The sequence below is a fragment of the Eurytemora carolleeae genome, unplaced genomic scaffold (genome assembly GCF_000591075.1).
Source record: "Eurytemora carolleeae unplaced genomic scaffold, Eaff_2.0 scaffold581, whole genome shotgun sequence".
NCBI classification, from domain to species: domain Eukaryota; kingdom Metazoa; phylum Arthropoda; class Copepoda; order Calanoida; family Temoridae; genus Eurytemora; species Eurytemora carolleeae.
The window spans coordinates 129025-154971 of NW_019396491.1; the positions used below are offsets into that span (position 1 = coordinate 129025).

Genomic DNA, 25947 nt, shown 5'->3' on the forward strand with positions numbered 1-25947 from the left:
TTTCCCTGCGGCTAGAGATGGATGAATTCAGTTTTTATCTCGTTCGTTCATCGTTCGTTAACGACCCATATATTCTCAAAATTATCGTTCATTTCCATCTATTTTGTTCGTTTTCACACTGAACAATCGTTCAGTAAAATAGTTAGTTCAGTTCGTTCATTAGAATTGTTCGTTTAGTTCGTTCAGTAGAATTGTTCGTTCATTAAAATCTGTCTTTCAATAAACTCATTCTTTTCACAAAAAAGTTTCAAAGGTTTGTTAAAAAAATCTTTTGTTCAGTCAAAAAACTATCGTTTTTTGAAAAGTTTGTTAGAAAAAATCGTTCGTTTAGTAAAAAACGAAATTTTTTTCAAAATCTTTTGAAAAATTCGTTTGTTCACTATTTGCTTTTTTATTTTTATTTGAGCCTAGAGAACTACATCAAAATAATATCAGCTTCATATTTGAGCCTAGAGAACTACATCAAAATAATATCAGCTTCATATTTGAGCCTAGTGAACTACATCAAAATAATATCAGCTTCATATTTGTAATTATAGTTAGGAAAAAACACCCCTAAAAAGCCAAGTAAAATGGAATACCTAGTTACCAATTTATATTTTCATGTATAATTTTTTAATCCGCATAATTAACAATACTTTATCACATCAAGAACGAGGAAACTATATGGCCTCTTCTCTACTCTACTAGACATAATACATTTACATATTTTCGTGGAAAATTACAATGCTGACATTTTTATATGGAAGAACAACCAAATTTTCCCTAAACGTAAGAAATCAAAAAAGCTGTGCCCTCTAAACCCCATTCCCCCCAATTATTTCCAAACAATTGTATCCGTTCAGATACAATTCAAATAAAATAAATTTTTACTAGGGAACAAAAATCAAATATTTTTACTTAAAAACATGATATTTTGACTTTTGGGTACATCAATCGTTATAATTTGACAACAAATAATTATCCTTGATGGATGTTATGTTACTTTACTGTCCCTTGGGATGATTACGTAAAATAAAATCCATATTCAATGATATAAAAATCCCTAAGATTTTTAATAAAACAAGAAACCTTGAGAATGTTTTACTGAAATGAGCAGGGTAGTGGATTTAGTATTTAGTTTTATATCTTAAGTAAAAACTATTTCAAGTTAGCAAATGAGCAAGATATGTTGTCTTTTATCAAAAATGGGTGTCCTTTGAAGAAATTGCATTTAAGAAGGACTAACTTTGTCTAGATTTAAATCATATCCAATTTCCTCCAAAAAAAATTTTCTGACAAAAAACTTGTTTTGTCTTAATTTGAAAACATCGAATAGCAAAAACAGAAACAGTTTGATACAAAGATATGAAAACAATTATTACATTTTTTATTTTAGAATAAGGTTTTTTTTTCACGCAGTTTCTAATATTACTACAGACATCAGGGACTATATTACAAACAGATTAAAATACAATAATAGCACAGTTTTAATCATTAGATTCACTTTTTTACAAAGGGATAGTGTCTTCAAAAGTTTTGGCTTCGACAAGCATTAGAAAAGTAATTTTCGAATAAAAATGTTGACACATAATAATTTTTCTATTTTGAATATGCCCGCCATATCGTTGATTTAGGCTCAAACCAAACCAAGCTTTGGTTACGCCCCAAGTTAAACATAAGCTTTTAACAAGAGAGTACATGCACAGGCTTGAGAAAACCAGACAAGTTTTTAAATAGTAAAAATTTGGCATTTGCGTCGGAACCTAATTTTTCAGTATTTAGTAGTGCCTGAATAAGTTAAATACAAGGTGAACTTGTATATCAATATATATTTCTCAAAGATATGCAAAGACCTAACTAATATTTTTATCTTAGTTAAAACTGATTTCTTTTATTTCTGTGCAATTGTAGAAGTAAAAATAATTTAATTCAAACCTTAAAGGGAGCGACCGGCTATGTAGCATATTTGAACTGAGAATGAAGTATTGTAGAGAAAACTTTAGGATTCATTTAATACCAATGATACATTTTTACGGTGTACATCATTTAAATAAGCGAGTAACGTTGTTTGTATTTCACCAGTTGTTTCAGCCAGCAGAAGAAAGTTTTTCGCAATTATTTATTTAACCAGAAAAAATCTGTAAAAAAAATTAATTTATAATAATTTGCTAATTAGGAACATATTTTATTAAAGAGATTATCGATGAAAGTCATAGTAGAACCACAGAATCGATAATTTCATTATCACTATCCTCCTTGATGTTTCTATATCTTTTTCGCCGATTTCTTCAAAATGTCGTTTTCACAATAAAAATAAAGCGACCCTAGCTAAAAGAATTTGCAGAAACCTGCAAGATTTTAAAATTAATTTTAATAACTTATTTTCAATGATAAAAGTTCATTATTTTTCTCAACCTGTTCCTATACATACATGCAACTAGTTTGTAGATTAGTATTTATTACATGTTTTGTCCAAAAAGAATTGTAAAAAAAGTTTCTTCTGCTGGATGAAACAATTGATGAAATAGTACAAACGACTCTATGCTCTTATTTAAAAATTGTACACTGTAAAAATAACTCATGTTATCAAATGAAGCCTAACGTTTATCTCTAAAATACTGCATTCTTAGTTCAAATATGTTACATAGCCAGTGTCTTCCTTAAAGGTCATTATAAAATTAACATAAAACTTTATCAGATATTTCTATGAATACAGCAGCGCAAATGTTTATGGGATTAATAGCAGTCTCACATTGTGCCAAAGACAAAAAAAGGGATAAAATAAAGATTAAAGATTGTATTTTCTTCTTCTGAATTCTGAATGAATCAATGCGTCTTTTAGAATTAGACAAATCACTTTTTTAGAAGATTTTGCAAAATACATTAATATTCTCTGAAAAGAATGTATGCAGAAAGTACTCGGAGCATTTTCACTGCTTTTTGTTCTACTTTGAACTGCTTCATGCTGACATGCTCACTGCTCAGAACGCACAGTGTACGCTTTTTCTGTACAGATGGTACACTAATAAAGCAGAGTGTACACTAATGCTGCATAGAGCGTACATGTGTACTGAGTTTGAGTAGTATAAAGTAAGTTATATTCACTAAATTTATTTATTCTACAATGATATGTGGAGCTGAGAGGAGAACTGCTATAGTTGTGATCACGGTAAAGGTGGTGAACGTGATCAAACAGAACCTTGGATAGATATCATCATTTTTAGATTGCAATTGGTTTCACAACAAACCAATTATTTATTCATAAATTAAGAGATTCCTTTTCCCTTTTTATTTGTACTTGCAAAATTTAATTTTGTATGGAGCAAGGTGATCATTTGAGAATCCCATTTTAACTTGTAAGCACTGATCCAAGCTCATTTTAAAGTAAGTATTTACTTGGCTTCCTTCGCGGTTGGTTATCACATAATATTTTAAAACTTGCAAATTTTATCAATCTTGCAAATGCAGTGCAAGATGTTTATATATGATATTGGAAAAGGGTGAAATTGAATCTTTTTGCATTCTACTTTCATCTGCACCAGGAACTTTCAATAACTAGTACTGATAATAGTACCAACCCCTTGAGAAAAGACAAAAGAGCTCTTATCTATATTCTATATTTAAAGGTTCAAGCTGGAAACTTATATGAAAGATAAGTTAAACAAAATAAAACTTAATTATTTAGTCAAACTCAGTATGAAACATTATAAACGATGATATCCTGCCTGTCAATAACCATAGCAGCAAACTTCCAGTCTGATACTATTTCCTCTTCATCATCTCGCATCCGGAGTCGGTTTGTCATATACCTGGATTTAATACCAATATAGAAACAACCCTAGAGAAATAAATCCTGAACAGTTACATTTTTTCACAAAAGGAATTGAGTCTTTGTCACAAACTCTGATTTTTTAATCCCTATATCTTCACAACACAATGTAGTAGACCTTAGATATTTCAAACTATGAATTCTTTTGGATCAAAGAATCATAAGATAGCAAAGATATAGGGATTAGAACTTTTGAGTCTGTGGCAAAAACTCAATTCCTTTATGATTAAGAGTAATGTTTAAACTTCATAAACTAAATGTGTATTGTGTAAAGGGTTTTCAGATTAAACTTTATAAACTAAATGTGTATTGTGTAAAGGGTTTGTATTTCGTTAACTCTTTTAAGAAATTTCGCAAAAATAAGGAATTAAGCTAAAAATGCGAAAATGATTCAAAATTTCGCGAAAAATATTTTTGGGAAAAAGATATCTCACGAAAACTATTAGTATTGTACTTGCAACAATTAATTTCTCAAGAACACTTGTGGAATTCTTTGCTCTGAGAGCTCAATTTTACTAAATCATTATTAATAATTTATCTTCTTCTGCTTTTTGTCTTGCATAAATTTCAGGTGTAGTATCTTCATTTAAGTGAAAATAAATATAAATAAAGTTTTCTGATATTTGATTAGTACATTAGGCATTTGCATCGTGGTTAGGGTTCAAAATCAGTGCTTTCAGGCTTGCTTAAACCTTGGTTAATACCGATATTGATTTCTACTATTTCGAAAATAAATTAAATTTTTTTACCTAATTTCTTTGAGAATACACTGCAGTTCTCTACTAGATGCACAACTACCCTAAACAAAAACAGGTTAAGAAAGAGGTCGATTGAGTAAGTATGGCTTTAACTGTTGCAAGTACTTATTTAATTCCTCTAATCTGGAAACAAGGTTGGCATAAGAATATTATGTAAACAGCATTGTAAGTTTTCACTCAACTAGAGACAATTTTAATATTCCAGATAGATTTTGTTTGCTTAAATACAACCAAGGCATTTCAATTGTTTTCAAATTTCAAAATTGTATTTTTTGAAGCTTAAACTTAAACAAAACGGCTCCTTTGCAAGGCTAAAAGTATTAATATGATTACAGGGGTTGTAATGCAGTTGCAATCATTTATATATAAGTGGCTAGAGTACCCGGCGTTGCCCAATTTAATATTTTTATTCATAGTCTATAGTTACTCCTGCCGTTTACTTGCGCTCAGTATTTTATTACGATTTTACTAGTTTGACCTGGCTAAAACAAAAATTCAAATTTTTAGTTTATGTCATCCCAAGGTTCCCTTAACAAATTTCAGCCAATTTGGTCCAGCTAAAGAAAACATATATATATATATTATATATATATATATAAGAAAAGAGCTTTATTATTTCACTCTCCACTAAACACTACTTTATCTTCGGCCAAAGTTCTTCAAATTACCGCAGAATGCACCAAAAGCTTAGTTGAAGGTGATATAAACTACTTAATGTAGAACAAGTCTGATGAGAGCAAGCACATTCTACCATACAGAGCATCGTTAGACCTTTACAGTTCCAAGCTAAAAAGGTCTAGTTCTCCAACTGGGGAGAATGTGTATATTTACTAGGACTGGTGCTGTCATGAGTAGATATGTTTAAAACAGTGTCGAGAATAAACATGATCATCTTACCTGTGTTCAGTGTAAAGGTATAACTGGAAAATAATATATACTACATTTGGAAAAGATGTAACTGGAAAAAAATTATCTACTAACTGTGGTAAAGGTATAGCTGAATTTATCTACTTAATGTGGTAAAGGGATAGTTAATAATCCACTACATGTGGTAAAGAGATAGTTTGATTATCTACTACCTTTGGTAAATGTATACATGGATTATCTAATACCTGTGGTAAAGGAGTAGTTTGATTATCTACTTCCTGTAGTAAAGACATAGTTTGATTATCTACTACCTGTGGTAAAGGTATAGTTTGATTATCTACTACCTGTGGTAAAGGAGTAGTTAGATTATCTACTACCTGTGGTAAAGGAGTAGCTGGAGGTTGAACATGATTATGATTATGTCCTACATTATTCTCCATAGGGTTTCCATTAACTCTCATAAACCCTCCACCCACTGACAGCGGTCTGAAAATGAATGCTATGAACTCTAAAGCTAGAAACTAAATAAGTTCCATTGTTTATGTGCTTTTTTAGCTCTTACTCGTAGCAACATATTATTAATCGGAGTTTTATTCTACTTTAGGTTCTACTTCAGTGCACTTTCACCTCTTTTAAGGTTGTCAAATAAGTTCAAGAATTCTGGACACTTATTCTCAAGAGTCATGAACTCCTTAGATTTAAATATTAATGCGTTGAATATTCAAAAATAGTTGTTAACTGCTTTCAGGGCGATAACTTTTATGGATTCTATTCTGTAAATACTAAGATAATTATTCTCAGAAAAACTTTTTATCCTCTCGCTAAAGTTTACTTGAAATACAAATGATGTAACTTCCATTAAAGGGAGTGTTCGCGAAAAATGTAATGGATATTATAGGCTGTATCTGAATTAAATTTGGATTCCATTGCTACTGATTTTACTTCTATCTTTAAAAATATGGTTGATGTGCGGCATTATCGCTCAGTCGCGCTCGAGTGAAAAGTGGAAGAGAAAGATTAATAAACCCCATTCATGTTTTTCCGAACACTTCCTTTTAGCATTTTAAATGGCCTGTAAGGACTAAAAGAGTTTTAAATGGCAAACTATGAACAGTTTGATACACGACAACAAATTTTATGGGCAAGCCGGAAAATCTTATAATGTTTTTTAAAAAGCTTTCTTGAAATGCATGGAGTATATAATGTTTATACAAATTTTGCTTGGCAATTTACATACTTTTAGTTCGACAACACTTAAATGGTTATTCCTGCTAAGAACACATACAGTACAGTGGGGTATTGTTTAAATTTTCTATTATAAGTTTTTTATGATTGATAAAACTTTTCTTAGGAAAACTCTAAATAAAAGATCAATTTCTGCTTTCTACGTTTAATGGATTTGCCAATTAGTATTTGGTACATGTGTTAATTAATTCTCTTGAAGTGAACTAAACCCAAAGAATTTGTTAACAATTGACAAATCATTCTAGCTGTTTAATACTTGTGAAAATGCAGCATCAAATATAATAATGAATAATGTATGATGTTTTTATGCATTTTCTATTTGATTATACCCTATGTTTCCTAGCACTATGCATAATCAATCCATTATGTTAAATATATAGAGAACACACCTTCAATATATTTATCCTAAGATATAAATATTTATATCTATATTCCAGGAGATACACCAGGAAAGCCAAATAATTTCAATGTAAACATAAGTGTACTGAGCTGAAAATTTTAAATGTTTTCTAAAACCCTTTGAAGAAGGACAAATTTGACTTTTAAGAAAAAATTTGAAAAACCTCTCCTTAAAAAAATTCTTTAGAATATGCTAAATGGGTATCGGAAGATACGCTGATTTTATTAATTAATCATGAGAATTGAGTTTAAGGGACTGTAAGATTTATTTTAAGTTATCTTCCATACAAAGATGACAATGTCGGATTCAAAAAAAGTAGGAAAAAGCGACATTAATCGGGCGTTGGCATCTTTGTATTAAGGGTCACTTGAAATAAAGCTGCAAGTCCCTTTAAAATCCATTTTATTTACCTGAAATCATCATCAATATCTAGAACATTTGCGAGCAAACTCTTTGATGCTTTCTCTTTCATTTCTAACTCTTTCATTCTTTAAAAAATGTTAAAATTATATTTCGTTTGCACGTTTACACGTCAAAAGTGCACATTTATTTGTGGTAATGCACATGACCACAGAGAAGGTTTTATGACTATATATAACAAAAAAGGAATTGCCGAAGATAAATATAAATTATTGAAATTTATTCAAAATCTATAAAGAGAAAGAAAAACTATTTTATATATACATATTCTATTACCGGATACATTCTATTAACGGGTAAATTCTATTAACGGATACATTCTATTAACGGATACATCCTATTAACGGATATATTCTAATAACGGATATATTCTATTAACGAATACATTCTATTAACAGGTATATTTTATTAACGGATACACTCTATTAACGGATATATTCTATTAACGGATACATTCTATTAACGGGTAAATTTTAATAACGGATACATTCTATTAACGGATACATTCTATTAACGGATATATTCTATTAACGGATACATTCTATTAACGGGTAAATTTTAATAACGGATACATTCTATTAACGGATACATTCTATTAACGGATATATAATATTAACGGATATATTCTATTAACGAATATATTCTATTAACGGATATATTCTAATAACGGTATCTTCTATTAACGGATACATCCTATTAACGGATATATTCTATTAACGGATACATTCTATTAACGGATATATTCTATTAACGGATACATTCTATTAACGGATATATTCTATTAACGGATACATCCTATTAACGGATATATTCTATTAACGGATATATAATATTAACGGATATATTCTATTAACGAATATATTCTATTAACGGATATATTCTAATAACGGTATCTTTTATTAACGGGTACATTCTATTAACGGATATATTCTATTAATGAATATATTCTATTAACGGATATATTATATTAACGAATATATTCTATTATCGGATATATTCCATTAACCGATATATTCTAATAATGGTTATATTCTATTAACGGATATATTTTTTAACGAATATATATTCTAATAACGAATATATTCTATTATCGGATATATTCTATTAACGGGTATATTCTATTATCGGATATATTCTAATAACGGATATATTCTATTAACGGATACATTCTATTAACGGGTATATTCTATTAACGGATACATTCTATTAACGAATATATTCTATTATCGGATATATATTCTAACAATGGATACATTCTATTAACGAATATATTCTATTATCGGATATATATTCTAATAATGGATACATTCTATTAACGGGTATATTCTATTATCGGATATATATTCTAATAATGGATACATTCTATTAACGGATATATTCTAATAACGGATATATTCTATCAACAGATATATTCTATTAACGGGTAAATTCTATTAACGGAAACATTTTATATAATTTTTAACAAATATATTCGCTGAAATTAAATAATCTCTGAAAGGTGTGAGTTAAGGGCAGGAAATTAGTGATGATATGAGGATCCTTTGAATTCAACATTCAACATAATTCAATTAATAAACTAAAATTTACAAACATCACTCATACGTAGTGAAAGGTATTCCAAATTTGAGAATTTACAAATCAAATTCTCATCTTCAAAAGTTTCGGATTGCCAAATTCTAGTTCATTGGAATTACCAGACCGACTTTTTGGTAGTTAAAGAAAGGTTAACAGTACAGACTATTCTGCAAACTTATATACAGCAGGATAAGGTCAAAAGAGATGAGTTTTGCCACAAACCCAAATGTTCTAATCCCTATATATTTGCAGCCAGATGGTGTAACTCTTCGATATTTCAAACTTCATCTAACAGAATTCATAGTTTGAAATATCAAAGGTCTACAACATTGGGTTGCAAAGATATAGGGAATAGAAAATTTGAGATTTTGGTAATAACTCAATTTTTTTTATGCGACGTTACTTGTCTGACTATGCGACCTCGTTGCTCCCCTTTCGAGCAGCCGTAGCACATTTGAATTTCCGAGCCAGGTCAACTTTTCCAGTCCCAGTTTTTACTGTATCGCTTGGACATTGGGTAAATAAAGGAGACACTCAATAGGAAAAGACGGTGCAACAAGGTTGACGCGGTCAGACTTTAGGTTGAATTTACTTTTACTAAAGGGTCAGAAGTGCGTGTACTAGTTATGATTTTACGTACAAGTACATATGTATTCGGTAGTCCGATGTTCTTCTCAATAACTCTTTAAACAGGATTTGTAATTGAAAAATTATAAGATTTCAATTTTACGTTCAATAAACTTTTGACATCCTCTTCTTGACAGATTCATATGAATTTTATGTGATTTAAAGGGACAGACCGGCTATGTAAGGTAGTTAAACTGAGTATGCAGTATGCCGGTCTGTCCCTTTAAAAGTTCTCAGTCTAAGTGAAACCAACGCATTTTCACCTGTTGTTCATCATAATTGTTTTTCTTGTGATTTTCTTCTTTGGTCGATTCATTCTTAGCACCCAGGGTAACCATTGTAGGAATACACTTCGAACCTAGAATATATATAATCATTCTAAGCACCCAGGGTAACCATTGTAGGAATACACTTCGAACCAAGAATATAAATAATCATTTTAAGCACCCAGGGTAACCATTGTAGGAATACACTTTGAACCAAGAATATATACAATCATTCTAAGCACCCAGGGTAACCATTGTAGGAATACACTTCGAACCAAGAATATATATAATCATTCTAAGCACCCAGGGTAACCATTGTAGGAATACACTTTGAACCAAGAATATATACAATCATTCTAAGCACCCAGGGTAACCATTGTAGGAATACACTTCGAACCAAGAATATATATAATCATTCTAAGCACCCAGGGTTGTAGTAAATGCCCTACTCCAATAATAACTTTTATATCAGTATCAATCCTTGTACAACTCAATCTAGAACTCCAGGTTCTCCAACAAAACCTTTGTCAGTATCAATCCGGATACGACTCTATCTGTATTCACAGGTATATGTCTTACAAGATACAACTCAATCTAGAACTCAAGGCTCATCAGTAATCAATGCAGATACGACTCAGTATGTATTCTCCAGGTATCTATGTTTCAAGATACAACTAGTGCTGATTCTCAGCTAGAATACTCAATCTGTATCAGTCCAGATAAGACGCTGTTGTATTCTTCAGGTATCTATGTTTCAAGAAACAACTTCTGGTCTATATCTTTCTTCCAAAAAAGTGATTCAGGACCCCTCTTGTTCGCTAAACGAGGAACAATTACATTAACACCGTAATCAAAGCGAAGTATTGTTCCAACTGACTTTTTTTTTGAGTTCTATGATACAGACTTAGTTTTACGTCATTATCTTCAAGCGCAGTTAGATTAATCACAATAAAAGTTTTGCTTAGTTATTTAAAAGCTCTGTTAGTTATTGATGAGCATAGTTAGGTTTAATAGCAATACAGGTTTGACATATTTAGTTTCCTCCTAGTTTTCTCCTAGGTTTCCTCCTTGTTTCTTCCCAGGGTTCCTCTGGTTTCCTCTAGGTTTTCTCTTAGGTTTCTTCCTAGGTTTCCTCCTTATTTCCCCTTAGGCTTTCCTCCTAGGTTTCCTCCCAGGTTTTCTCCTGGTTTCCTCTTGGTTTCCTCATAGTTTTCCTCCTGGTTTCCTCCTAGTTTCCTCTTAGGTTTCCTTCTGGTTTCCTACTAGTTTCCTTCTGGATTCCTTCTGGTTTACTTTATTTTTCTTCCTAGGTTTCCTCCTGGTTTCCTCTAGGTTTTCTCTTAGGTTTCCTTCTAGGTTTCCTCCCAGGTTTCCTCCTGGTTTCCTCATAGTTTTCCTCCTGGTTTCCTCCTGGTTTCCTCTTAGGTTTCCTTCTGGTTTCCTTCTAGTTTCCTTCTGGATTTCTTCTGGTTTACTTTATGTTTCCTCCTAGATTTCCTCTTGGTTTTCTCCAGGTTTTCTCTTAGGTTTCCTCCTAGGTTTCCCCCTAGGTTTCCTCCCAGGTTTCCTCCTAGGTTTCCTCACAGGTTTTCTCCTGGTTTCCTCATAGTTGTCCTCCGTGTTTCCTCCTGGTTTCCGAATTTCATCTGTCTCAGCAGAGAACAAAATGTGCAACATTGCTAGGCAGTTCATTCATAAATAATGTGTATCAATCAAACCCAAACCAAAACTCAAGAAGGAGAAACTATGCTGAAGATAATTTTGAAAATAAAATTTCGAAAAGAGAAAGAAAATATGCATCTTGAAGGATAGGTTGGAGTTCAAAATGTTGAACAGTTGAACCAGAGTTGGCAGGTTCGACTACTTATCTTGTACCGCGGAGATCAACTAAACACATGAACCAGAGTTGGCAGGCTCGACTACTTATCTTGTACATCGGAGATCAACTAAAGAGTTCACAATTCTCCTCAGTTCACAATGGTACAAGTACAACCCCAAAATCATTGCATTCTTGAATTCTGAAAATGTTCTCTTGGCTGGGGTGTATGCTGGTATTCATAGCCTTATTTGTCATTCTGAGGAGATGGTGCATGAAGAAGAGGGAGATGGTACATAAATAAAAGTAAAATGCTGTATGAAGATAAGGGATATGGTGCATGAAATGAGGGAGATGGTGCATGAAGATGAGGGAGATGGTGCATGAAGATGAGGTAGATGGTGTATGAAGATGAGGGTGATGGTATATGAAGATGAGGGAGATGATGCATGAAGATGAGAAAGATGGTACTTGAAGATGAGGGAGATGGTGCATGAAGATGAGGGAGATGGTGCATGAAGATGAGGGAGATGGTGCATGAAGATGAGGGAGATGGTGCATGAAGATGAGGGAGGTGGTGCATGAAGATGAGGGAGGTGGTGCATGAAGATGAGCAGATAAAAGAAATATAGAGAAAGAAGAGGAGAGAAGAGGGAGGAATTTACCGCATTAATTGAACTTTCTTTCTCTTGAGAGATATTAGTTAAAGCAATAAAAGTCTGAGAAGACCTAAGTGTACAAGAATATGTAGATATTGTGTAAATAATGGAGAAATAATGGAGAAAACAACAACTGTGCCCTCCACTGACTTTTCCACAGACAATACTTAAACTTAACTTTAGGAGATAGTATATTGTTGGTAAATGTCACATGAACTCAGACTTCCCAATGCAGATGTACACTGCATTGAGCAGAAAATTTAGAAACAAGGTTTAATTAGGAGAACTTATCCCGGTATTTTAGAACTTCAAGTAAAACTGTGCAGTGTGTGCGGTCAAAAAAATGTTTAGACCTTTAGTATAAAAAAATGTCTTGGTATTTAAATTGTTTTATAACTTTTGTATTTCAAACAATGAATTATGACAGCTTAAAGAGTCAACGTTTGAAATAATAAAGTGAGCTGAAAATGCTGGTGGACATTGCGCTGTATTGAGTTGAGACTTTACGTAGGTAGACAATAGATAGATAGCGCACACGTTCCAGCAATTTCAGCGGACTGCAAGCGTCTGAGCCCAAAACTTAAAACAGGGTATCGTTATGAAAACCAGTTTTGAAACCCGGGTTTCAAGAATGGGGTTAGGCAGTTTTGTGGATATCAATATTTTTGTTATGAAATATTTTTTTTTTATTAAGTTTCTTCATATTTTCCATTCTTGTCAAATCTCTTAAATCAAATCTACTAAATGTTAAGACCCCAAAAAGAAAACTCGGGAGTTTCGTTCAACGATACTCTTTTAAATTTCGGGCTCTGGGTACCTTTAAACACACATATATATCTGTACGTACACGACGAACTCACAAAGGTTTAAAGGGTACCGTTGTAAATCAGGCATTCCCCTCTTTGAATGAGGGACACTTTAAATTATGCTTTTACAGTCACTTTAATCAGCATACGTTTAATTTATTACTTACCCACATAGGCATGACATGTGTTTCTGCAGTTCTGTGATGGTAATTGAGAACTACAACTGTAAGCACCACACTGCTGGCCACCATCATCATTATACAGTTGAAGTATGTACCTAGAGATATACCAGTTGAAGTATGTACCTAGAGATATACCAGTTGAAGTATGTACCTAGAGATATACCAGTTGAAGTATGTACCTAGAGATATACCAGTTGAAGTCAATCTCAACTTTATCTCTTATTTTTCATGTACTTCATAAAACGTTGGATTTATTTTTACAATTTATTTGACGATAAACTTTCAAAAGTAAAAAGCCATAACTATCAGGACTGGTTATTTTTTTCATAGTTTATCCAGTGTTTAAAGACAATGTATTCATTCTTTTTAATTAAAGGGGGGGGCCATTCGACACTTTGTGACACAAAATTTTGTACAGGCTGCTTTTGGTCCTAATAATTGAGATAGAAGGCCGAAATTGTGGCCTCTAACTGTGGTCATCACCATGGATCACGAGGATCTTCATTTTGACCTCCATGAACTCAGAAAATACGGGAAAACCCGTTTTTTTCATTCTAATTTAATTATTATAAGTTAATCAAACATGTTTACACATTTTTTGCTACAAAAATGGTCAAAATATTAAATCAATGAAAATAAGTCATGATATGGTTTTGGTGTTCTGATTCCATTCTGATACTCCTTTTTGACCTCAAATGATCCTGGAGGTCGTGACCTACAAAATTTGCTTATCTCTGGAGGTCAAAATAGGAATTCAATGAAAATAAGTCACGTGAGGTTTTTTGGTGTTCCGATTCCATTCTGGTATCCCTTTTAACCTCAGATGATCCTGGAGGCATTTGACCTCAAGATATCAATGACCTCCGGAGGTCAAAATATGAAATAATGAAAATAAGTCTTGTGAGGTATCAAATCATATTTTATTTGGAGTTCCGATTCTATTATCACACTCCATTTTGACCTTAGAGGATCTTGGAGGCCTTTGACATCTAGATATCAATGACCTCCGTAGGTCCCGTTTTTTCTAAGTTCATGGAGGTCAAGATGGAGGTAATACCCTCCGATCTCGAATTTCGTGATCCACATAGATGACGACAATTAGAAGTTGCATGCAAAATTTCAGCCTTCTATCTCAATTATTAGGACCAAACGCAGCCTGTCAAAAATTTGGTGTCACAAAGTGTCGAATTGGCCCCCTCTTTGATTAAAACAGATAAAATATTGTTTGAACTTCAATATATTGACAAAATCTTTTTTTTCCAATTCAGATTTTTCTCAAAATTTTGTTTAAATCTATAATAAAATTTGGACTATGTACATAATTTAATCGTACACCGTTCTAGTTTAGTTCAAAGACTCTAAATCACTACATACAAAAATCACTTACCTCAAAAAAAGGTTAAAATTATTGTTAATTCTAAATACAAATGACAAGAAATAATGCATGTATCAACAAACAGAAGCATAATTTTAGTTGAAAGAAAATAACACAAATTCTAAAAAACAATCATCTGATTTTCTCTTTAGATTTGTTAAAAAAGTATTTAATGAAAATTGTAAAGTCTTCTTATCATTTCATTTTATGAAGCAGAGTTGGAGATTTTTGGATGATAAGAACGTAGTTGAAAAAGATACAGTTGGTTCAACAACTTCTCTTAATCTTTATTCTCGAATAATCGCAGAAAATCATGTTATTTGCAACCTTGCAGTGAAAATATGCATATTTTTAACCCTGTGACCCTCAATTTATATTTACTATTCATTACAGTACCATTAAAACCCTTTTCTGATCAAGAAAGAATGAGAAATATCGTGTTTCAAACTTGAACAGGAATGGAGTTTTTGCAACAAACTCTGATTTTCAGGTTACAAAGAAATCGGGATTAAAAAATTAGAGTTTGTAGCAAAAAATAAATTCCTTTAAAAATTTTGAATAAAATTAAACCAGTCATCTCTAGTTCATCTTCATCACTGTCTTCATAAGTTTCCAACTCCACTTTATTTTTTAACTAAACCAGCTTTAGCTAAACTATAATTTACATAAACTTACCATGCATTCAAACCTAATTAGGCAGTAAATTATAGATAGAAAAAGATATGATCAACATTAATCATGCATGTTTGGGTCTCAACAAACTCATATTGTTAGGGTTTAACAAATATAATTCAAAACGTTTGTGACTTCAAAGAGACATGCAATTGTAAGACTTGTTTATAAATCAGAAATCCGATTTCTAATGAAATCGTTGGAAAATGATTCGTAAAATATCAATAAACTCAACATTTTTTTAAAAAGATTTTACCGATTTTTTCAGAAATTAAATTTTCGTGGACTCACAAAAGGTTGAAAAGCATAGAAAAAAGAAAAAAAAAATTTTTTAATTAAAAAGATTAAATTCAAAAAAGAGTTTATGAAAAATAAAAGATGGAAACATTTTGATGAATAATAATAAGTACACTATAAATCAATTATTTTCTAACATTTTCGTAAAGATAGTTTTGTTTTCCACAGGCCCCGGAATTCTTTCAATAAGATATTCAGTGAAAAATTTAGAGGAACTGGTTTTTCGCTACAAACTGTAATTTTCTCATTCCTATATGTTTGCAACCTTACGGTGTTTGAAAATTATTTCTGATACAATTTAAAGTTCTACGACACCAGGTTGAAAAGATATACGGATTATAAAATTACAGTTTGTGACATCAAATTTCTTTTTATTTTTTGGAATCTGCAGAAAACGGGTTATTTTAATTTCTTTTGAGTAATTATTAATAATTTCGATGAGTTAACAATTATTATTCATCCTAAACCCTTTTTATTCTTTACTTTATTAAAGCATATTTAACTAATATAACAAAATATAATTGACTAAACTCAAGCAGAGAACTCCTTTGAGATTCTAGACTTAATTTTCAACTGTGTTAATCTAACCGTAAAGATTGTTCTAAACTATGTTTCATCCCCGTTTTAACTTTTCAACTTTTGTTTAACTTTTAGAAACAAGAAATTCGAGGAGCAGAATTTTTTTCTTCAAGAAATCTTAGTGCAAGCATGTTGCTAGCAGTTTAGGGTAGATGAACAGGAAGGTATAAAATGTAAAAAAAACTACATCAAAACAAACAAAAATAATTTTTTATACCTCCCCAGGGCCACTCTACGTCACAACAGCAATTTATAGGAAAAGCTGGGGTCATTTTACATTAAACATTAAAGCTGAACAAAATATTGTATATATTTCTATCAGACAGACGGAGAACAGACACATGACCCTAGACAATTATATTTTCCTGCCTACAGTATAGAATCCTAAATATTTCATTTATAACGTTGTAGTTTCTGTTTGTTTGTGTCTATGTCCGATTATAACTCACAAACCATGGACCAATATGCCTCAAATCAAACCACGAGAATGTTTTTAGCTTGGTTTAAAGATTCTAAATTGAGTGGATCGACATTTATAGCAAAAATTTAGTTTCCCGGCAAAATTGACCAAGTGCGGGTAAACGGCGGACGTAACTATAAGTAACCTGGGCAACGCTGGGTGTTTTATAGTTTTATAGCTGGAGTTATACTTTAGCTTGTCCACCAAAAACATTCATATATTTGTAACTTCATAAATTTACTAAAAATCTCTAGAAAATGAAGAAAAGTTAAATCATAAGAAAGTATCTATCAGTGATACTAGAGAGTGGAAACCATTTGTGTCATAGTTCTTTTAGGTAAATGAGTTTGATATGCATCAAAAACGTCCAAGGCAAATTTCAAGAAAAAAAAACAGTTAAAAAGGAATTTTGTTTTTGCAACAGTTACTCCTATATTCTAATCCCTGGATGTAGTTTAAAAAGAATTAATGTTTGAAATATCAAAGGTCTACGACATCGGGTTGCAAAGATATAGAAAGTAGAAAATCAGAGTTTGTGCAACAATTCAATTCCTTTTCTGTATTAAAACAATTATGGATTTCAAAATTCTTGACAAGACTTAACAATATTATCGAAAAACATTATAAATAAAAACAAAGACGCCATACATTTTATCTTCTTAATATTGCCAATGGAAAAAGCCAAATTACAGTATTTTTTTCAGATTTTTTTGGACAACGGAACTAAGATTTTGCCACAAACTCTGATTTTCTCGCCCAATTCCGTATATTCGAACTAGAAATTCTGTTCTGATAAAATAATTTAAGTTTGAAAAAACAAATATTTAGATACACTATCAGATTGAAAATTTGAGGTTTTAACAAAAACTCAGTTCTTTTCGAAAAGACATATCGCCAAATTACGTTTTTCTATGGCACAGTTTATGTCTGAGGAGAAAGCAGAATATATAATATTTAAGGTTTTAGAAGAACAAATTCAAATAAATATGATTTTCTAGTTCAAATAATCATTAAATATATTGTTGGGACGGGTTCATCCATAAATCATTTCTAATATTACAAGCGTTTTATTTTCTCTCCGATAGAATATTTAGTCTCTGGATGATATGTTGTTTTATTTTCTCTCCGATAGAATATTTAGTCTTTGGATGATATGTTTTTTTTTTGTTGAGTGTCGAATGTCGATGTTTTTTAGAAACCATCAATTTAAAGGATACTTTTAAGTGATCCTACAAGCAAAGATGGTAATGTTCGATTTACAAAGGTACCCTTGAAAGCTTAGTCTGATCAATTGCGATTTTGATATCAACGTTATTGTTTCTTAATTTCCAGTGCGGATTCTCTGCAAAAGTGACAATTGTGCATTTTTTGCTTTTAAGAAGCAATGGAGACATTATCACTTTTTAAGTCAGGAAAACGACAATATCTTCCACATTTTTGATTAGATGAAGGTTTCAAGGGTACAATTGTAAATCGAACATTCCAATCTTTGCATGGAGGGTCAAGCTTGAAATTACGCTTACAGTCCCTTTAATTCATTAAATTTCCGATTCACAGCGGTGCCTTTTTGCCCTTTATCGAATCAACAAAAGGAAGATTTACACGTTTTTCTTCTTAAAAATACATGAATTCTTTATATTTCCCTTTTTGTTCCATGCTGCATAAAACTGCAAGTTGCTGTTTTAGAACAAGAGTTGAAATAACATATTTGAAAAGAAAACGGTTGAAGGATACCATTTTAAATCACATATGTAAATCTTTGAAAAGAGAGTTATTTGAATTTACCTTGACAGTCCCTTTAAGAGCTTGAAGTAGGTTTTCCAACCTAAGTGGATTATACTTGCACGCAATTGCGAGCCCCAGTATTTCCGCGCAATTCCTCGCAATTCCGCAAAATTTCTTGCAATTCTGCATAATTCCTTGGAATTCCTCACAATTCCTCACAATTCCGCACAATTCATTGCAATTCCTTACAATTCAAGCACAATTCCTCGCAATTTCGCACAATTCCTTCAATTCGAGCACAATTCCGCGCAACAGAATTCTGATTAGAGACCCTAGCTTAAAGACTCTAAAGACACAAGGCACTCACTTCAAATTAGATTAATTTAATTGAATATAGGATCGTTTATCCAACTAATTAGACTATTATTAGATAAGATATTTAGTATACTGTTGAGTAGAATAAGGAAAATTGTTGAAAATTGTAGAAAGCCTGAATAAATGTTTTTTTGGTTACGTACAGCTCATTTCGAAATTTTTTTTTTTCTTACATTAAGACCCATAACACTGTGGAATAGGAACACGACATTTAAGCAGTTTTATGTGTTATTCATGTTTTTTTAGGGCAGTGTAAAATGGGCCTGTCTGTATAATGTGTAAATTGCACATTTGCTGTGTTTCATGTCTCTCTGTACACTGAACATATGAAGAGAACCTTCAGATAGATGAATATTCTCCAACTTTTATATGCGTGGTATATCATTGAAACCTCCTGTTCATTCGAACTACCGCGCCGAATTTTAGGCAGCTGAAGCAAGTTGTACAGCATACACAAAGTCTATATCAACAAAATGGGACAGGACGCAAAATGAATCATCGTTTTAATCAGACTAATGTAATATATGTACTGTGTTGCAGGAATATTTTTCGAAAAATATGATTTCTGTGGTTGTGATTGTGAATATAGGTGACTCGACTGACCTGAAGAGTGCATCAAAACGCCAAAAACTTGCACAAGAGTTTTTTATTCATTTTATCAATATGGGTTCAGCATGGTGTTCAAAAGATGCAGCGATCTACTGAATATTTAATGATTAAAGGGACTGTAAGCGTGTATACAAGTGACCCTCCATGCAAAGATGACAATACTCGATTTTCAACTGTACCCTTGAAACCTTATTCTGATCAAAAATTTGGAAGATATTGTCGTTTTTCGAGAAGTGTGTCTCTATACTGTGCGCTTCTCCATCGCTTCTTAAAGAAATGCGCAAGCCACTTTCGCAGAGAAACCGAAAGTGAAAATAACTAGTTTAAAAAAACAAAAACGTTGATATATAATTTATACTGACCAGACAAATCGGGCATTGTCATCTTTGCATGGAGGGTCACTTGAAATTACACTTACAGTCCTTTTAAAAGTTGTTATCATACTCATGCACCAGAATATGCTCAATTGATTTTGATATTTCACTTTCAACCTAATATTTGATGAAGAAGCGAAGAAGAAACCAACAATTTATTTTGTTCAGCTTGAAAATCAATTTTGTGAAAAATGACAGACAGGGTAAAATGGGGGATGCTTTTGTACCTAGGAGGGGCATCGCATCAGATACCCTTGGGAGGGCCTCAGCCACTATGTTGTGGAAAACAGTCAGTGAAAGTAGAATGGTAACCCCTAAATACAACTAGAACTTAGCATCTTAATCATAAGAGAAGACCCTGTTGTGAATCCTGGAACAAATTCTACTGAAATATAATGAATCCTAATTATAACACATAATATTTAGAAGACAAAATCTTTAAAGATTCTTCAAGAGCATAGCCATGCAACAATTGAGCAAAGTAAATGGGCTAAATCTATGTAATTCTATGAGTTTGAACAGTGTCATAGCCTGTCCATAGATGGTATGGGTTACCTATCAAAGGTACAGCATCACTTGTGATTGGCATAATCTCAGACACCATATTCATAAATACGGTCAGAGAGAGTAAAATAGTGACACCTAAAAATGAAAATGTAATGGGGGGGGGGGGGTAATTTTTGAAGATATTTTTATATCTATGGTTTAGCTCAAAATGATTGATCCATTTCTACTTTACACTCTCACACGTTGCTGTAGCATAATGCAACATGCAATACTGTTTTTTGAGTCTTTGGGAATCAAAGGTGTCTAGTTTTGCATTTTTATAAAAAACATTCTAGAAACTGACCTTCAACTAGGATTTACAGCTTATAATGTATTTCTGATAATTTTGAGATAGACCTTTAAAAATATGCTTATTGCTATGTAGATATAAGTATGGTAGCAGCGCTTACACCATTTAACATATCTATTTTTTTTTTAATTTCAAAATAGCATAAAACTAAAGTGTAGAAACCTACAACCTATTTTGTTCAGCTTAAAAATCACTGTAAAAAGACAAGATGGGGCGTAGGATCGTTGTACCTAGGATAGGTGTAGCATCTGAGACCCCTTGGCAGGGTTTCCGTGACTGTGGAAAACTGTGAAAGATAGAAGAATGTTAACCCCTGAAAAATAACTACAATTCTCAATAAATGTTTAAATGACCCCTGCACTATAAAGAAATAGATACTTAATATAAATCTTACACACAATTAAATTCTGAAACTCTGTCATCTTCAAATAGTATGAAATCTACATTTTTAATTACTTCAACAATAGAAGACGACAGTGCTGTTTAATATTCTAAATGAGCGTATAGGCATGCAATGACGCCGCACAGAGAATTGTACATAGGGCTAAATCTATGCTATAAATATTTATAATAAAAGATATGATACAGCGTCGAATTCTGCTCATTAACTTTGGGGTTACCTATCAAAGGTACTGCATCACTTGTATTTGGCATAATCTCTGATACCATACTCATAAATACAGTGAGGGAGAGTAATATAGTTACACCTGAAAATGAAACAACAGGGTTTAGCGGATTTTAAGTATTTAAGATCACCACGTGGATTCAGAAGATTTATTAGGTATGATTCATTAATATTTAACAACTCCTTATACTTTTTTTTAAGTTGTTCATATACATTGGCAAAAAATATTAAATATTCATGTTTTATTATCAAAAAAGTTTTATTAAAAGGACTGTAATTACGTAATTTCAAGTGACCCTCCATCAATAGAGTGACATGTCCGACTTACAACAGTACCCTTAAAAGCTTTGGCTGATTAAGATTAGATTTGAAATCTATGTTTTTGTTTTGAAAACTGATTGTTATCATTTGAGCATTCTCTACAAAAGTGACTTGAGTATCTCTTCCTTTAGAAACAATGTGGAAATTATTAGAACTAAACAACAAGTAAAACCACGTTATTCTGGCTTAAGGGTACCCTTGAGAATCGGACATGCATATTTAAATGTAGGATCAATAAAAGTACGACAACAGTTTCTTAGAATAAAGAAAACTTTAACTTATGTCACCACCAAAACATGTTCTGTAGACTAGATGGTTAGAACCATCCTGCAGACTTTCGAACCAACATAACAATTACGTTTTTGCCAGTCGAGTCGCTTGTAAAGGAATTATGTCTTTGCCACAAAATCTGATTTCAAATCCCTATATCTATCCAACCCAATGTCGTAGACCTTAGACATTTCAAACTATGAATTAATACAACAAAACACCACCAATACCAACAGGTTGCAAAGAAATAGAGATCCAAAAATTTGAGTTAGTGATAAAGACTCGATTCCTTTCCTAGATAATTTTCTTCGATATATGAAAACAAACAATTGTGTTTCTTTTAATGTTGATATCATTGATTTACAAGTTTCCAAATATTACCTTTAGAACGAAAAGTCCGTTTTATAATTGATTGAAAATATCTAGTAATGGAATATATGTATTGTGTATTAAACAGCCCAAGTAAAGCACTTGTAAGATTTCTTCAATAAAATCATGTATTGGCCTGATTCATACAACTTCAATGCATAGCATTTTATGTTCATTAGAAATCTACAAAATATAATGAAAATGTTCGTTATCTAGATTTTTAAACTAGAAAGGGAATTGAGATTAAAGTGTTTAGAAATTGTCCTAGTTGGCGAACATTGCTCTAAATAATGTATAAGTTAATAACATTCTATTAATCTTAAACTTTTTGCCTTCCAGATTTCAAGTATTGAGGGACGTGTAAATAAAAAATCTATTTCTTTGTTTACGCTTCTTAAACAGGGATCTAATATTAATTAGGATAAACCTAGGAATTTATAATTTGTCTTACATCGATGATTAATTGTTGTTAAAAAAAGTCACTGATAAAATTATTCAACTAAACGTAAGACCTTAATATCTCTAAAGCCCTTAAATAATCTTGTGACACGTGTGACCTATAAATGAATAAGAATTTGATAGATTAAAAAGAGATTTTTTAAAAGAATCAGAAATGAATTGGATTAGGCATGCCTACTCGTATCCTTTTATTATTCAACGAGAAAATTACTTCCTTGAGATATGAGACGACGTTTAAACGTGAAACTATTTATAGAAACCAACACTTTATTTTGTTCAGCTCGAAAATCATTTATAAAAAATAGACAGACATGGTTGCATCGGGTTCTCTTAGTACCTAGAAGAGGCATCGCATCTGATACGCTAGGGAGGGTGGCAGTCACTATGTTGTGGAAAACTGTCAGTGAAAGAAGGATGGTAACCCCTAAAAAAGTCTGAATATTCAACTCTCGAAAATGCATCAATGACCCCTGCGCTGAGTTGAAAAGATAATTTAGTTAGATCACACATTGAAATGAAATGTTGCATCTGCCATCAGCTTTAAAATGGTTGGAACTCAAGCCTAACTTTATAAAGGGAAGACAACAGTGTTTTATAATATTCTCAGTGAGGGCAAACATGCAGTGATGTAGCACAGAGAATAGAACATTGAGGTTGGATCTGTTTGGATTAAAAGTAGCATCATTGAACAGTGTCACAATCTGTTCATGGTTCAAAAGCTGAAGGGGGGGGGGGGGTTACCTATCAAAGGGACAGCATCACTTGTATTTGGCATTATAGCAGACACCATATTCATAAATACGGTCAGAGAGAGTAAAATAGTTACACCTAAAATGTTAAATGGGGTTTATAGTGCAACCTAGTTTAATTGCAGTGAATTGTGATGGACTTGACTTATACATTGGTTTCAAAGCATGGTAACTTTATGGACCAATCCATGCATTGTTTGCCAATGCTTGGCATAAATAATTAAAGCTATGTGATGTGTATAAAATACAGATACTTCTTTACTCAAATTAATTGTAGTGTCTTGACACCCTGAACACAAATATTGAACTTTTTGCTTGATTAAAACATAAATTTGTCTGAGTAGTTTTCTACTTGCATAAATGTGTAAATACAGCTAATTAAAGTTTGCTATTTGTCCTAAACCCGAACCTATTAGGGGAACCGCATCAGACGTATTAGGCATGGTTTCAGATACAGTGTTTAGGAATACTGTCAGAGATAGTAGAACCGTTACATCTGAAAGATTAAGTAATAACACAACTCTGGACAAATGTGACAATATGTACATGTGGGTGCTAAAATCATATTAACCTGATTATTAATTAGAATCAGCTTTTCAGGGGTATTTTCAAGCAGATAAAAGCTATCAAGGTTCAGTGATCAATTACTATCAGTACCTTTAGTGCTGGGCAGAAATGTATTTTATAAAGTTTTTAGAAGTATATATTGTGTTAATAAAATCCTCTCTACAGCTGAATATTAAATCCAAATGCTGCACCATGTATGTCCTAAAAATAATTGTTATTAAGAAGATAAAAATGATTCTAGACTTACCCAGAGTTAGCTTTTCTCCCGAGTCTGGTGGAAGTGTGAACCCAAGGAGAGCCATTGACGAGATGAGAACACAAGGAACAATCAGGTTGAAGAAATAGTATAGAGTGCGTCTCCGGATGTGAATTGTGAACGTGATGTCCACATAGGGTTCAGGGCAGCAGTCATAGGTCACACTGTTCTTTTTCCCGGGTACACCTGAAGGTATTCATGCACACATGCATTGGCTAGCCACCCCCCCCTCCAACATGGAGACATAACACAGTTAGACTAACCACAGTGTTAAGTGTAAACTAGTTTCAGTGTTGTATTTGAGTTAGAAATGATTATTTGTTGGAACAACAAAATTACTCTACTTGCTACAATTCATTTCACTTTATTAACAGGCTTATTATAAATATTTCAAGTAATATTTCATCATAAAATAAATATTTTATGATAAAAGTATTGGTGTTAAAACCCGCAAAATAGGCACCCCTAAAACATTTGTCTCTAATAAATTAGGTAATCTTATTTCATACCTATTTGAAGGACTTGAGTTTAATGCATGGACTTTGAGTTTGATACAGCCTCGACATACCAGTTTATTGTAACCATGGACCATGCTACTTTAGAAAGTTCTACTTTTTTAAATTCAAGTTTTACAGCTTTACTGCCCCCCCCTTCCCGGTCACACTTTGAAACCTATTTTCAGTGAACACTGTGAATAAATATATATGTACAGTTTGGATATTACCTATTAGATCCCATTCTCCATTTTTGATAAAACTACTGATGTCCCCACCATCATCTTGTTTTAACTGTAAATCCAGCTAAATAATTAACTTTGGTCAACACTTTAAACACTTTATAATCTCAACCTTTTATTAAATTAAATCTACTGTGTTGCTAGTGCTACATTACTTCAACTGCAGAGTTCTAGGCCGATGAAAAATTTTAGTCTTAGAAAGTCTGACATTTTGATGGTGTAATAAAACAAACAGAAATGTTCTTTAAAGTTGAGCCTAATCATCTCAAAGAGATTGAGTTTTTTCCACATATCAAAATTTTCTAATTCCTGTATTTTTTCAATCTGATGGGTTTAAACCTTTAACATTTTATTTAATCTAACATTTTTCAAAGACTTCAATACCAAAGGTCTTAGAAAATGGGTGCAAAGATTTAGAGATTAAAAACTCGAAGTTTGTATGGAATATCATCTAACTTCAGTTTTTTAGCTCAGATTCAATATCAAGGGATGAAAAAGTACAACTTGTGAACTCATTTTTTCTTCAAAAAAATTACAAAAATTTATCAAAGGTCTAAAACGTTTTATAAGTGATGGTGCCGGAGCATAGTAACTTTTCCAGAAATAGCAATGCCTTATATTCGTGTAGGTAATTATTCAGCAGAACTATAATAAAACATTCAACATGCAGAAATATGAAATATTAAATATGTGCAGAAATACGAAATATGAACTATGTGCAGAAATATGAAAAATTAATAATGTGCAGAATTATGAAATATGTCCAGAATATACTTTAATAAATAAAAATAGGGCGAATATGTACCCAATGAAATCCTACGATTGATTGAGATTAAATTTA

The 25947-nt window shown here is 32.1% G+C and overlaps 1 protein-coding gene across 14 annotated transcripts in view; it reads right to left on the reverse strand.

The window, feature by feature from the left end:
• Nucleotides 1–578: 578 nt before the first annotated feature.
• Nucleotides 579–25947, reverse strand: part of LOC111704262 (neuronal acetylcholine receptor subunit alpha-7) — a 53788-nt gene continuing 28419 nt past the window's right edge. For 4 of the 14 annotated variants that reach the window (XM_023476457.1, XM_023476448.1, XM_023476454.1 and 1 more), the window contains 10 exons: nt 25095–25170; nt 24362–24556; nt 21375–21461; nt 13418–13527; nt 9967–10061; nt 7492–7569; nt 5814–5922; nt 4561–4610; nt 3708–3791; nt 579–3181 (listed from right to left, as the gene is read on the reverse strand). In XM_023476457.1, coding sequence (XP_023332225.1) covers nt 3097–3181; nt 3708–3791; nt 4561–4610; nt 5814–5922; nt 7492–7569; nt 9967–10061; nt 13418–13527; nt 21375–21461; nt 24362–24556; nt 25095–25170 — 969 coding nt within the window. In that variant the 3' untranslated portion in view covers nt 579–3096. Of the gene's footprint in view, nt 3182–3707; nt 3792–4560; nt 4611–5813; nt 5923–7491; nt 7570–9966; nt 10062–13417; nt 13528–20125; nt 20213–20453; nt 20541–21374; nt 21462–23135; nt 23223–23539; nt 23627–24361; nt 24557–25094; nt 25171–25947 lie in introns of all 14 variants that reach the window. The other 10 variants (XM_023476458.1, XM_023476449.1, XM_023476455.1 and 7 more) reach the window with 5 other exon arrangements.